Source organism: Ochotona curzoniae, unplaced genomic scaffold (genome assembly GCF_017591425.1).
Source record: "Ochotona curzoniae isolate NIBS_2020 unplaced genomic scaffold, NIBS_Ocur_1.0 contig_1014, whole genome shotgun sequence".
NCBI lineage: Eukaryota > Metazoa > Chordata > Mammalia > Lagomorpha > Ochotonidae > Ochotona > Ochotona curzoniae.
Genome location: NW_024464920.1, coordinates 40,221,639 through 40,234,423, shown reverse-complemented (window position 1 = coordinate 40,234,423; position 12,785 = coordinate 40,221,639). Strand labels below are relative to the sequence as shown.

The following is a 12,785-nucleotide window of genomic DNA, read 5'->3' as shown; positions in this document are numbered from 1 at the left end:
GCCCCACAGCCTCTGTACCTGCTGCTTTTGTTCCAGCCAAAATCTTACTTTACATCTTGACATACTTTCAGTTTTCTCTGCTCGGCTGTCCCTTTATTAACCTGATTTTTCTAAATACCCCACGAATGGTGCCACCTTTCCCACATCTTCTTTCCTCCATATTCTGTTAGCTCTTTTGTGCTTGTCACCACTTGCTTTTGACTTGCTTGCTGGCTGTTTCTTGTTTGTTTCCCCACGAGAACAAGGATTTGCCAGTTGTCATTCTTTGCTTTATCATCAGTGTTAGAGTAGGGTCTGCTAGTAGTAGTGCTTGATAAGTGCTTGCCAAGTCAAGTCACCAAGGGCAGAGCTTTGGTCTGGTGACTGTGTGGTGCAGCATTCCCAGGTTGTCACTGACCTGTCGCATCGCAGAACTAGAGTATTTCAGACACATTGTTAATATCTAAGTCTGATGTTAGGGTTCCCCTAACTTGGGGGGCCTGGCATGCGGAGACCCTCCTGGAGACCTCTGGATGAATCCACTGGCAAACTTTGCTAGTGTTTAGTTGAGCTTCTTGTTTCCTGGTCCTCATTATTTCATTTACAGCCCATGGTTAATGATCCCAGACCCTGTGTTTGTAGAGAGGTTTTGATTTGCAGCAGTTATTCCAGAACAGAAACTTTATGGAAGTGACATGTTTAAGGCCTGGAGCACATTGGTTTTAATTACATGGGACTCATTGAATTCAGTTTGGTTAATAAATAGCTGTTATGAAGAAAAAGTAATTAAATGAATGTGGCTTGTATCTGGGAGGGGGTAATGACACGGCTGGTGTTGTGTTGACATGGATGTTGACTCTGTGTGATCTTTGTGATCAGGACCTGACCCTGAAGCATGGCTGGCGAACTGGCGCCATCATCCCGGAGCTAAGATCCGAGCTCAAAATCATGAACACGGAGCAGTATGTGCAGACCATGACCTGGCTGCAGACCTTGACTGGGTTATTGGAGCAGATGCAGGTTTGCGCTGTTTCCTCGTTCGCTTTTTTTTTAAGCCTGCAGTACATTGGCTCATCAGCATCATTAGTTTTCGCTGTGAAGTATGAGATTTGAGTGTCCTGTTGAGCAGCAGTGGGGCTCAGTGCTCTTGGGCAGCTTTGCAGTTAGAAGGGACCTTGGAATGCAGCTGTTTTTGTGTCTGAACTCCAGCTTCCTGGTGTGCTCGCCTCCATGCTGAGGTCTGGGTGGGAGGTGTCTCGTGGGATGGTGGGATTCGTGAAGGAGCAGCTGTGCTCCTAGCCTTGCTGTGGCTGTCTGGGCCTCAGTTTTCCCATCTGTAAAAAGGTGAGTGTCATGGAGCTCCAGTCCCATGGCTTGTCCTAAAGACCCAAAGCCAGAGTCAAGCACCACAGGTGCAGCCGCCTCCGTGAGATGTTGAAGCTAATACCTTCACAAAGACAAAACTGGAGTCCACTGGCAGTTTTGTCTCTGTATGTTGGGAAAGTAGTAAGGGATGTCACGCCCTTGAATGCTTACAGCCCTGCATGCTGCCTCTCTGCTGCAGATAGACACCCAGTACTCCCCCAGACCTCAGAGGCTTCTCTGGTGGACCAGTCTGCCTAGGCTGTTGCCATCAACATAGGTGCTCACTCTTTCAGGATAGGACCAAGGGTGCCCCATTTGCTAGCATACCTGATCCGGGCTCCCGCCCACAGCCAGCCAGTGGCTTTGGAAGTAGACTGGGAGCTGACTTGCTGGCCCAGCTGGCAGCCTGTGTGGAGGTGGCTGGGCACTAAGCTCTCTCCTGGAACGTGTTGTCCTGCACGTCCCCACGTCCAGCATGCTCTGACCACACAGGTCCTGACCCTTGTTCACTGATGAGGACTGGTCTTGTTTCCCTTAACGTGCCAGCCTGTGAGATGGCTTTCTAAAAATACCAGGCATGAATTCAGAGTTAATGTGGCTGGAGCGTGTGCCTGTGTCATCCTGGGCTAAGAATTACTCCAGGCCTTGTGCTGAGAGCTCGCTGGGCACATGTCACTCCTTTCCTATTCAGAGCTGTCCAATGCAGATAGGTATGCCTGTTCCATTTTAGAATTGGTCATCTGGGGTTTTGAGAGGTAAGGCAACATATTTTGGATCTTAACATGACAGCAAGATTTGAGCCTAGCTTCATGATGCCTAGGTCTAAGCTTTTGAGCACTGCACTAAGGTGCTTCCCTGGTTTAGAAATTGTGGGTGGAGCCTGAAACTTGACTGGCCCCAGGTGGTGTGGCTTGTGTCCCTGGCAGATGCTCAGATCTGTAAATGCAAGCCGTGTGCAGACACAGACACAGACCGGTGGTTGCTGCTGCATCTGAGGCAGGTATATTCCTAGATGCAGATGTATAAATTTTCTGGGGTATTCACATGCCGTGAAATTATTACTGATTGGATTTTCTTTACAAGCCACATCAAAGGGAAAGCCCATTCTTAAGCTCGTAGACTGATGGAGACACCAGTTAGTGGCTGGGTCCAGCCTACCCAGTGTGGGCTTACAGGTGTCCTGCTGAGCCCAGGGGGGAAGGCCTGTACAGAAAAGCACTAGAGTCCCTTATCTCAGATGCGATGGTCCAGAAGTGTTCAGATTTCAGTTTGTCGAATTTTTGCAGCGTTGGCACAGACTTTATCAGTTGAGCATTGCTACTGCAAAAATCCAGAACTACTTGAGCACTCATGTGACACCAGCATTATGTTCAGTAAAGCTTTTAATTTCAGGATTCTGCTGGGCTGTTGTTGGTGCCCGGCTGGAACACATGGTCCATCTTTTCTTCTGCTCACACAGCCTTCTGGTTAGTCTTTTCTGACGTCAACTAGCCTCTCGTGTGTGTGTGTGTGTGTGTGTGTGTGTGTGTGACTTCACTTCAAAGATTAGTCATCTCTGCATACTATCTTTGAAGTATTTTAGAATGGACTTCAGGAGACTGCTGGTTTACTAAGATTTTGTAGGAGGGATGGTGGGGAAGGGATGGCTCATGGAGAATCAGATTTTTTGTTTGTTTTAAGATATATTTGAAAGACAGAATTACCAAGAGATACAGGGCTTAGCACAATAGCTCAGAGGCTAAATCCTTGTGTTACAAGGGCTGGGATCCTATATAGGCACTGGTTCACGTCCCAGCTGCTCCATTTTACATCCAGCTTCCTGTTTATGGCCTGAGAAACCAGTAGAGGTTGGCCTGAAGTCTTGGGATCCTGTTCCCACGCAGGGAACCTAGAAGAAGCTCATGGTTCCTTACTTTGGATTGCTTAGCTCTGGCTGTTGTGGCTACTTGGAGAGTGAACCAGCGGACAGAAACCTTTCTCTTGGCTTTCTCTCTGTCCTCTAGAAATCTGTCTTTCCAATAAAAATAAAGTCGAAATAAACAGAAACCAAAAATCCCAAAATACACATACACAGAGAAAGGTCTTAGATCTATTGGTTCACTTCCCAAATAGTTGCAGTGTTTGGAGCTGGGGCACTCTGAAGTCGAGCTGCTTCCGGGTCTCCCACATGGGTACTGGGGTCCAAGCGCTTGGACCACCTCCATTGCTTTTTAAAGCCGTTACCAGGGAGCTGGATCAGAAATGCAGCAGACTGGATTTGAACTGGTGCCTGTATAGGATGCTGGTGCTGCAGGTGGGGGTCTTGCACACTAAGTCATGGGTGTCACCCCCAAGAAGCAGATCTTTAGGAAGGGGAGAGACTAGAGTCTGAAGTGCTGAAGGCAGCGATTCAGGTGCACAGGTGGTTGGTGTGGGAGATAGCAGATGATGGAGAAAGGACTCTGGGAGGGTAAGCAGGAGGGAACCATGGCCGGGAGCTGGGTCCAGCCCCCAGAGCACAGGTGGTCCCTGCTCTGGGACTGTTTCTCTGGTCTTGGATTCTGGAGCCTTCCTCCCGTGCATGTCCATGCACAGCCTAGCGGTCAGGGGAGGCCGTAGGTGACCTGGCTTCCCTGGCTGCGCTCTGACTTCAGGGCTGGTGGAGAATGGAGGCACATATCAAAGCAGGGGACGTGGAGTCCCCGTTCCATTGCTGGAATTATAATTATTATTATAAAAAAAGGCATAAGGGTAGAATGCAGGGTAGGAAAGAGTGAGGAACACTCCATCCCAGATGGTGTCACGTTGTTTAGTTGTGTTCTGTTACCTGTAGGGACCTCCATTCTTGTGCTCTCTTGTCTTTAGCATCTTACAGAGTGACTTACCTGGCACATCGTAGATGCCCAGTGAGTGAAAACACACACACACACACACACACACACACACACACACACACACACGCACATGTCTAAAATACTTCTTTGTGATACTCTACTGAGGTCTACTTTTCTGATCTGGTGATGTCCTTTGTGGAATCTAAATTCTGTGGTTACTGGATGGTTTAAAGTGTGGAAGCTAATGAAGCCTGTGCTGTTGGCACCTGTATGCAGTGACTCCCAGCAGTGCTGGGCCAGCAGGAGACTGGTGCTGCTGCCCCACACAGCCTGGGGTCCTTCAGTGGGAGCCGCTTCCTGGCAGTGCGGCCGGTGGCATTAAGCAAGAAATCCAAATCATGAGCTCCACCGACGCCGGGTTCTTGTCCAGGAGGCAGAGGCTCTTGGCAGGTGACCATTGGAGTCATGCTGAGGAGCTGGGCGGATGTGATCTGCACGAGGGCTCTGGCTGCTGGCGGAAAGCAGATGGTGTGCCATTGGTATTTTTCCCTGGGCTCTAAGGTTACCCCATTGCTCATGCACTTCAGGGAGCCACACCTGTTCCCCAGGCATGTGCCTGTGACTTGGCTTCCCTGTTTCTGTTTGTCCATGGGGCTCCAGGAGAGAGACCTGTGAGATTCCACGTGCTAGGTCATGGGCAGCTGCCACTTTCCTGTTCCCTTTGCTGACAGTTGGCCTACCAGAAAATTCTCTGCTTTTCCTTCTCATTACGGTGTGGTATCTACTTGCCTTGTTGTGTAGCACTTCAGAGGTCATGATAAGGAAAGCTTAAAATTCTGTATAACCCTACTACCCTTACATATACAAGAAAATATTTCCATGTTCATTTCCAAGAGTGTGTATTTGTTTTCACAGGCTTGCAGTTATAAATACATCTGTGTAAGAGTAGTATATGTGATGTTTACATATGTAATACATATACATATATAATACATAAATATATGAATTCACATATATTTTATGAGGATACATGTGTGTAATGTTTATACATAGCATTTATGAAGAGTCTACTAGCATCATCTGTTTTAATTGGTTAAATCACGTTGCTGCTGATGGACATTTAAAACTGTTTCTTAGTGAAGAAGGCAGGGTCGCACCAGAGGGGTCTGAAAATGTGTTACCGCATATAGATACCTGCCTGTGAAGCTTAAAAGAGTCAAATTCCTGCCTGCTTAGAAAAACTCAGAGCATGGGTCCTAACTGGTGTATGTCCCTCAGGTTTACAGAGATGCAGAGTCACAGCTGGTTCTGCAGGAGTGGAAGAAGGAGCGTAAGGAGATGAGGTAAGGGTAGCCTGTTGTGAGTATACTTTGCTCCCTGGGAGCCAGGAAAACAACTTGGAAACATCCCTTTTTAGCTTCCAGCAAGTGTGACTCCCGCAGCGCCCAGGATTGGCTTGTGCTTTTGGTGATACATGACACTTCCCAGAGATGGGCAGTCTGTCTGTGGGACAAGGCGGCTTTTTCCTTTCTCTCCTCCTCACCCTGACTTTCCTATTGGGCAGCCAGTGGTGCAGTTGTGGGTGATGACAGTAGGTGGCAGTGCAGCTGTTAGGACAGCATGGTGGATGGCCCAGGGCTGAGCAGCCCAGAGTGAGCTCTTGGGGCTGCCAGCCAGCTTGTGCTTATTTGTAACCAAGTTCTTTCAAGAATCTGTACTACGCAGTGGTCAGGTCTGTGGCTAGAGGAGCCTGCTGGCTCTGGGCACAGTCTAGCCAGGTGTAGCTCTGGGAATACTTGTTTCCAGGGGCCGTGGGCACTAACAGCCATGCCTCTGTAAGCAGGCTGACCCTGTCCACATCCTGGGTGTAGCTTCATTGAGGTCTGGAAGCCATGGCTGCAGTCTGGCTTGAGGGCTGCGTATGGATGGGTAGCTGTGTCTTGGGGTATGTCTACCCAGCTTTGAGTCCATTCCTGAGGTTCTGTAGAAGCCCAGACTGGATGGCATTCTATTCTTCCCCCTTCCTCTCAGGGTGTTGGCTTTTTAGGGCTGACTAACTCGGTTTTCATTGAAATAGAAGTGTTGATGAGGGGTGGCCATTTGGCCCAGGGGGTTAAGCTTCCACTCAGAAACCCACACTTCCAAATTAGGGTACCTGGGTTCGAAACCTGGCTGTGTTTCTAGCCAGCTTTGTGCAAATGCAGATCCTAGGAGGTGGTGGTGATGGTCCAAGCCTTGTCTGTTGCAGCCATTTGGAGAGTGAGCCAATGGATGGAAGATCCCTGTCCATTCATTCTGCTCCTCAAATGATTGAGTGAATCCATCTTTTTATTTAAAGATTTTTGCTCACTTATTTAAATGGCTAACCAGCACTGTGACGTGGATAAAAACTGCCACCTGTGGTACTGGCATCCCATTATGGGTACTGGTTTGAGTCCCACATGCTCTACTTCCAATCCAGCTTGCTGTTAGTATACCTGAAGAGGAAAGATTATTGCCCAAGCACTTGAGACCTGACATCCATGAGGGAGACCAGGATAAAATTCCAGGCTCCTGGCTCAGGGTCTGGCCCAGCCTTGGATATTGCAGGGAATGTGATATGTATGTTTAAAGGGGCATGACATCACTTACTTGAACCTAATGTAACAAGAACATGTGATGTAATTCATTAATTAATCCACAACAGGTGGATTGTTTATAACCACCTATGATTGTCATTGTCTACATATAACTGTTATTGGTATGGCCCATAAACAATGAAAGCCTAATCCTAATCCTGTATTAGGGCCCCAGGATACAAGAATTAACCTACAACGAAAAGTTACTCTACATGGCTGGAAGATACTCCAGTAGAAGCCTGATGGACTTGGGAAAATTCATGATGGACACACATTATGATTCTAGAGAGAACTGAGGGGAGAGGAGGGAATTTGGGGAAGGAGAGGGGAGAGCCCACTGCCAACTAAACTGTATCAAAAAACAATAAAAATGACAAATTAAAGGGGCATGACACCAAAGCCAGAGCCTGCAGCAGTGTGCTCACAGCTTGTGGCCAGCATTGTCCTGCTGGCTGGACATACCGTTGCCTTGATTGTTTGCAGGATAATTTGTCTTTTCCATGTTTTTAATGAAGAACATTTAGATTTCAGTCATTTACAAATAAACCTCTTGGTATCACTCTCTCGTCTTCTCCCCCCTGCTGCAGAGAAATGACCAAGAATTTTTTCAATGCCCAGTTTGGAAGCTTGTTTCGCACAGATCAGAACCCCACCTACTTTCTGAGGCGCCTGTCCCGATTTGCCGACATCTACATGGCTTCGCTGAGCTGTCTCTTGAACTACGATGTAAGCCACACGTTCTACCCCCGGCGGACTCCGCTGCAGCATGAGATCCCCGCCTGGTCTGACATGCCGGCTGCCTGCAGAGCCCCGCTCCTGCACGAGGCCCAGGCCAAGTAACCACACTCCCGCCTTCTGGAAAGGGCCAGAAGTGGTGGTGACCCCACATTGGGACGGCATGACCAGGTTGGCTTTGTGTGGGTCTGAGTTGCTTTTGGAAAAGATACCTGTATGCCATTTGACCTTGACTTGGTACCTTATGGAGAATACCCTGCAGACAGGAGCTCTCAGTGTGCTGGTTGCATCTCCCTCCACTCTTGAGGCTGAAGGGCAGACTTCACATGGAAAACCCTGACCCAGCCTTTTGGTTCACCAGGGTCCAAGAACGGACATCAGGTTACCTGGGTGAGCTGAACCCGCTCGCTGCATCTGTGTATTCCGGCAAGTCGAGAGCGAACACTGTTCTCACTTCCACCGTGGAATGACTGCTGCACATCTGCAGGCGGTGCATGAGGGCCCGCAGGGTCCCAAGGCTACACAGATGTGCGGTGGGTGCTCTAAATGCTGAAGAGCCAGTGAGCTGTACCATGGGCACGTGCCCCAGAAGGTGGCAGAGGTGAGCTCCATGCTGTGTGACCCTAAGGTGTTGTGGTCCTTTGCATCACATGAAGAGAACTCTACGTCCCTGGAAGGACTTTGCTCGAGAAAAAGCAAGAACCCTTTGTCCTCAGCGTGTGCTTTCTGTGCCAGCCTCCACACGGGGAGGTGGGACCAGGGGTACAGGTTGACCCATTCCCCAGGCAGGGGAATGGAGGAGGTGAGACTCAGCAGAGCCAGAAACCCTGCATGAAGCCTCCCAATGCCTAGCACACCTGTACCTCCCTCCCACGTGCTGGCTTCATGTACTTATTGGAGGAGGCAAAATGAAACGGGAAAACATCAATGGGATGAAACCCAGCACCATCCTGCAGCAGCCGCTGGGTTAAGTTGGAGTCTTCTGCAGCTAAGGGGCACATTCCCTGAAAACACAGGCATTCCCTGAAACCATCCTCAACCAGAAGTGAAGCAAGGGGCCTGCTTCCCATCCGTGGAAGCAGGGAATGAGGCTGCCGACCTGGAGCTATCTCTCTGCCTCTTCTCTCAGCTTTGTTTCCTGTCGGGTGCAAGTGGCTCTGTGGGAGCTGGGGAGAGGATGTGGGACATTGAAGCCGATGGTTAGATCTGATGTAGCTGACTGAGCGCTTCCCATTTCTCATGCAAGTGGTGAATGTTCCTTTTGTTTTCAATTTTAGAGAAGAATCCTTTATCATGTCAGTATCCTTCAACAGAGTTTCTGTGTTCTCAGTGGGCCGGTGGAGTGCCTGCTGCTGTCAGTTTATGGTGCTGTTGATAATGTTGTCATTGCATTTGCTGTGTGTATACTTCTGCTCAGATGAGTCTCATCTCCAGTTGCTGAATTGCATTTTAAACCTTTGCTGGGATGTGTTTTCTTTGAAGAATGATCAGAGCTAAAGGGGGCTTGGTTATGGAGAGTGCTTGCCTATTGAGCCTTTGTATTGTGCTAAATGTATTGTTGTCAGGCTAACTTGGCATTCCACAGGCTACCTGCCAAAACACAGCAGCTGGAGGAGTGCTGTGGCATCTTCATAATGCTTCTTTGTGGGAGTGTCCTTGTGGCATTTTGTTGTGTTGAATTATAATGGAGTAGGTAACTCTTAAGACCCAAGTAGGTCCCCTCTTTTCTTCTAATCCAGGGAGGGATAATAAGTCCAATGGTCTGTTTTGGGTTTGGAACTGAACAGGCATCTTATTTGCTGCTTGTTGGCTCCTGGGTGCCCCAGTCCTTGGAGGGTGTCGGAGGCTGACATGTCATGGGTGCAGGTGTTGCGGGTTGCTGCTCAGTGGCATAGTCCAACAGGCGCTCTGGGCTTGTCATTTCTTCTTTGGAGAAGCAGTGTAAAGTGTGTAGACTTTGCCTAAAAACCAACTCAGTTTGGTATTAAATTAGATATTCTTCTGTGGTTCGCTTTGTGCCAGTTACAGGGTGTTTTGTTTACTTTTAAGAAGTAGAACTGCCTTGAAAACCTGTGTTCAGGGTGGGTGAACTCAGCCAACTCCCAGGCATGAGGAATGGATTTTCCAATATATTCCCTAATGGAAGCACTGCAGCCTGCAGGCCACTGAGCTCAGCAGAAGCCTGGCAGAGGCCTGGCACCTTACTGTTACTGTGTGGTAACAGTACAGGGCCCAGCAGCACCATCCCCACAGCGGGCACTGCCACAGCGCCGCTTGTTGTGGGGCCGACTGTAGTCAGGACATCCTAGTGTGCCACTCTCAGGCCCCTCAGCTGGCGTCTGTCCCACCACACTGGATGCCACATTATTTCCAGGTCATTTGCTGGTGGTGAGCACGCTGGGGGGAAGTATGTTGGGTAACAGAAATGTTTTCTCCCACTTAACAATATCAATCTGGAAAGTAAAGCATGCAGTTGGTTTGACCATTTAAAAAATTACTGTTTTGAACATTGCTTAGGCTGATTTTATAAGAATCGTGTGAATACATTCAAGCTTTGAGTGTGGTCCCTGCCAGCTATGATGGTCTAGCGCCCTTGGCAGGGGCTTGCAGACTGATTTTCTGAAATTGCTTTTATGCTGAAACCTGAGTTTTAATATATTTTAGGTGTTCCACCTTTCTTCCTAACATCTCTTAAAATTTTCATCATTATTCGTACCATGTGGCATATACCGCATGCGCTGGACTCATGCGTATCTCTCAGACTAAATTGCTAGTTGCTTTGAATTCATCGGGCCTCTTAATTACTGCAGAGGAGAAACAAAAAGCCATCTTGCCTGCTGTGTAATTTAGGTTTGGATGAACTGAATGGCTTTTCCTCTTCTCTCCTCTCCAAAGGCCTATTAAGTAACGGAGAGGATGTGAAATACTGAAACTGATTTCCACTTTGGCACCCGCTCATTTGCTGCCAAAGACCCTCTTGGGGCCCTTGGCTAGGAGGCTCTTGGACTAAATAGGACTGACACAGGGTCCTGTGATTGCTGTAGTAAACAGAGAATCTATGCTTTGTCCTCTTAATTCATTTTGTACCTTCTTTTTTCTTTGCTTTAGCATTTGGGAGCTTAGGTCAAAATTCAGCTGAGCTCTGACATCACCAATGGGCTACGGAAAGGGAGGGGAAGGGAGCAAAATTCCTGACATATCTGGGATTGGCATTGGCAAACTTGTTCCTGTAAAGGGCCAGTTAGGAAGCCATGTGGGCCATCCATTGGCTGCTGCTGCTTCTCCAGCGATGGCCGTGCTGTGCTCCAGCACAACTTGACCGGACCGTGACAGGCTATGGGCTGCCCTTGATCTTGGGCTGTGGCTTGCCAGCCTGCTGTGCTGAGCGAGATTCCTTTGACGATCATGTGCAGGTGAATGACCTCACAGATGCGATGCAGGGAGTAGAAAGTAGTGTGCCAGGTTCCCTTCAGAGCCACATTCTGTGTGTGGCCAGTGGTGACCTTTTGTGTCTCCAGCGTGTGTCCTTCTTGCTTGGTTGCATATTCTTGAGCTATGGGGCCCAGGGTTTTGTCAATTGGATAAACTTCTTGTTGTCCTCGTTTGTAATTGTACTGCTCCTGGGGGCTGCTGGGAAGGTTGCTGGCTGACCCCTGCAGCTGGCGATCCTCTTGGGGAGCTTGCTGGGTGGAAGAGCCCTCCCTCACCTCAAGTTGTGCCCCTTTCCTGGAGCAGCCCTGACTGCTCCATGGGACTCTGGATGCCAGTCCCTACCCCCGCCTGCTCTAAGAGTGCTCCCTGTGGGGTCTGTCTGCAGCCCAGCCCCTACACTCCGCTGTCCTTCCTTCCTTCCTTTCCCCTTTCCAGGTGGCGATCTGAGCAGCAGTCCCTGGAAGCCCTCGTGCACAGCGGCTGCATCTCAGCCCTCACTGAGCCCGCTGTGCAATTGCGTGGGCATCCCTGCCTTCCTGTCTGTATAGATGTGGGCTCTGACTTCGGGGACTGTCCTGACCATTGGGTGGAATGACAGATTGTACTTGTGCAACATCCAGCACAATACATGCAGATTAGGTAGCTGAACTATTTATTCTGAATGTGAATTTGCTATTTATTCTGAATGTTGATTTCATGTGTTGTGATAATGAGCTTATTGCCAATAAAAGTTTGCACCGTGTTGTTGGATTGTTGATGCACCTGCTTTGTGTGCTTGTGGTCAATTATGACGGCTCCACATTGTCCTTTTCTTAGCATGCCCTTTCCCCTAGGACTTGTGGTGGTTTTTACAAGGAATACAGGATGTCTCCAACTGTAAAGTTCCAGTGGACTCACCAGGTATTCATGAGAAAGGGGTGAGAAGTTATGTGTTTTTCTTACAACCTGCATCTCATCCAACATCTAGCAAGCATGTGGGTCCATTTGTTTGTGGAGTTTGTGGATAGAAAGTTGGGGAGCACAGCTGTGGTGGGCAGCTGGTGGCCCCATATCTGTACCAGGGAGTTCCCTCCTAGAACACGCTGCTGGGACCCAGGCATGTTTGTAACTGGATGAAGAGCAAAACTGACAAGGCTTTGAGGAGGAAAACATAAGATTATTGTGAAGTCAACTCATTACGGATCTTGGATCAATTTATAACTTAAAAAAAAATCTCATATATTTGCAAGAAAAAATCCCAGAGAAGGACAGACAGAAAGAAAAATCTTTCATCTTCACTAGCCACATGGCCTCAATGGCTGGAGCTGGGCCAGGACAAAGCCAGGAACCAGGGACTCCATTCAGTTCTTCTGCCTGGCCTGGGCCATCTTCTGCTGCTTTCTCAGGTATATGAGCAGGGAGCCGGGTCAGAAGTGGAGCAGCCAGGATCTGAAACAGTGCTCATACAAGAGGGTGGCATTTACAGCTGATGCCTTCATCCCCTGTGCCACAACACAGGTTCCTCATATTTTGAAGACCTGATGTTAAAACTTTTACGGTGTGTGAGTAAGGTTAATATCTTAAATTTTTTGGCTACTCCTTGAGACGATATCTTCACATCATTCCCTCCTGCTGGGATCACGGTTGGCTGAGCTTGCAATGGTGCCCTCTGGAGCAAACCGGTTCCTTGTTTCTTGGTGATTCCATGGAAACATGGCACTGTTCCCATAGTGGCATGTCATTCTCCAGGAAAAGATAAGCTGCTGCTCTTCCCTGGAGTTGTGAAAAAGCTTTCAGACACATGGGGACTTCCAGAACTTTAGCTGGGGCTCAGCAAAAGTCTCCAGGCTGTGAATAAAGTTGG

General features: G+C 48.7%; 1 protein-coding gene across 1 annotated transcript in view; it reads left to right on the top strand.

Annotated features, from left to right (window-relative positions):
- The window catches only part of NT5DC3 (5'-nucleotidase domain containing 3), a 53,219-nt gene extending 41,529 nt beyond the window's left edge, over nucleotides 1–11,690 (top strand). The window contains exons 13-15 of the mRNA XM_040988018.1: nucleotides 859–999; nucleotides 5,436–5,500; nucleotides 7,363–11,690. Coding sequence (XP_040843952.1) covers nucleotides 859–999; nucleotides 5,436–5,500; nucleotides 7,363–7,615 — 459 coding nt within the window. The 3' untranslated portion in view covers nucleotides 7,616–11,690. The remainder of the gene's footprint in view (nucleotides 1–858; nucleotides 1,000–5,435; nucleotides 5,501–7,362) is intronic.
- The last annotated feature ends 1,095 nt before the right edge of the window (nucleotides 11,691–12,785 follow it).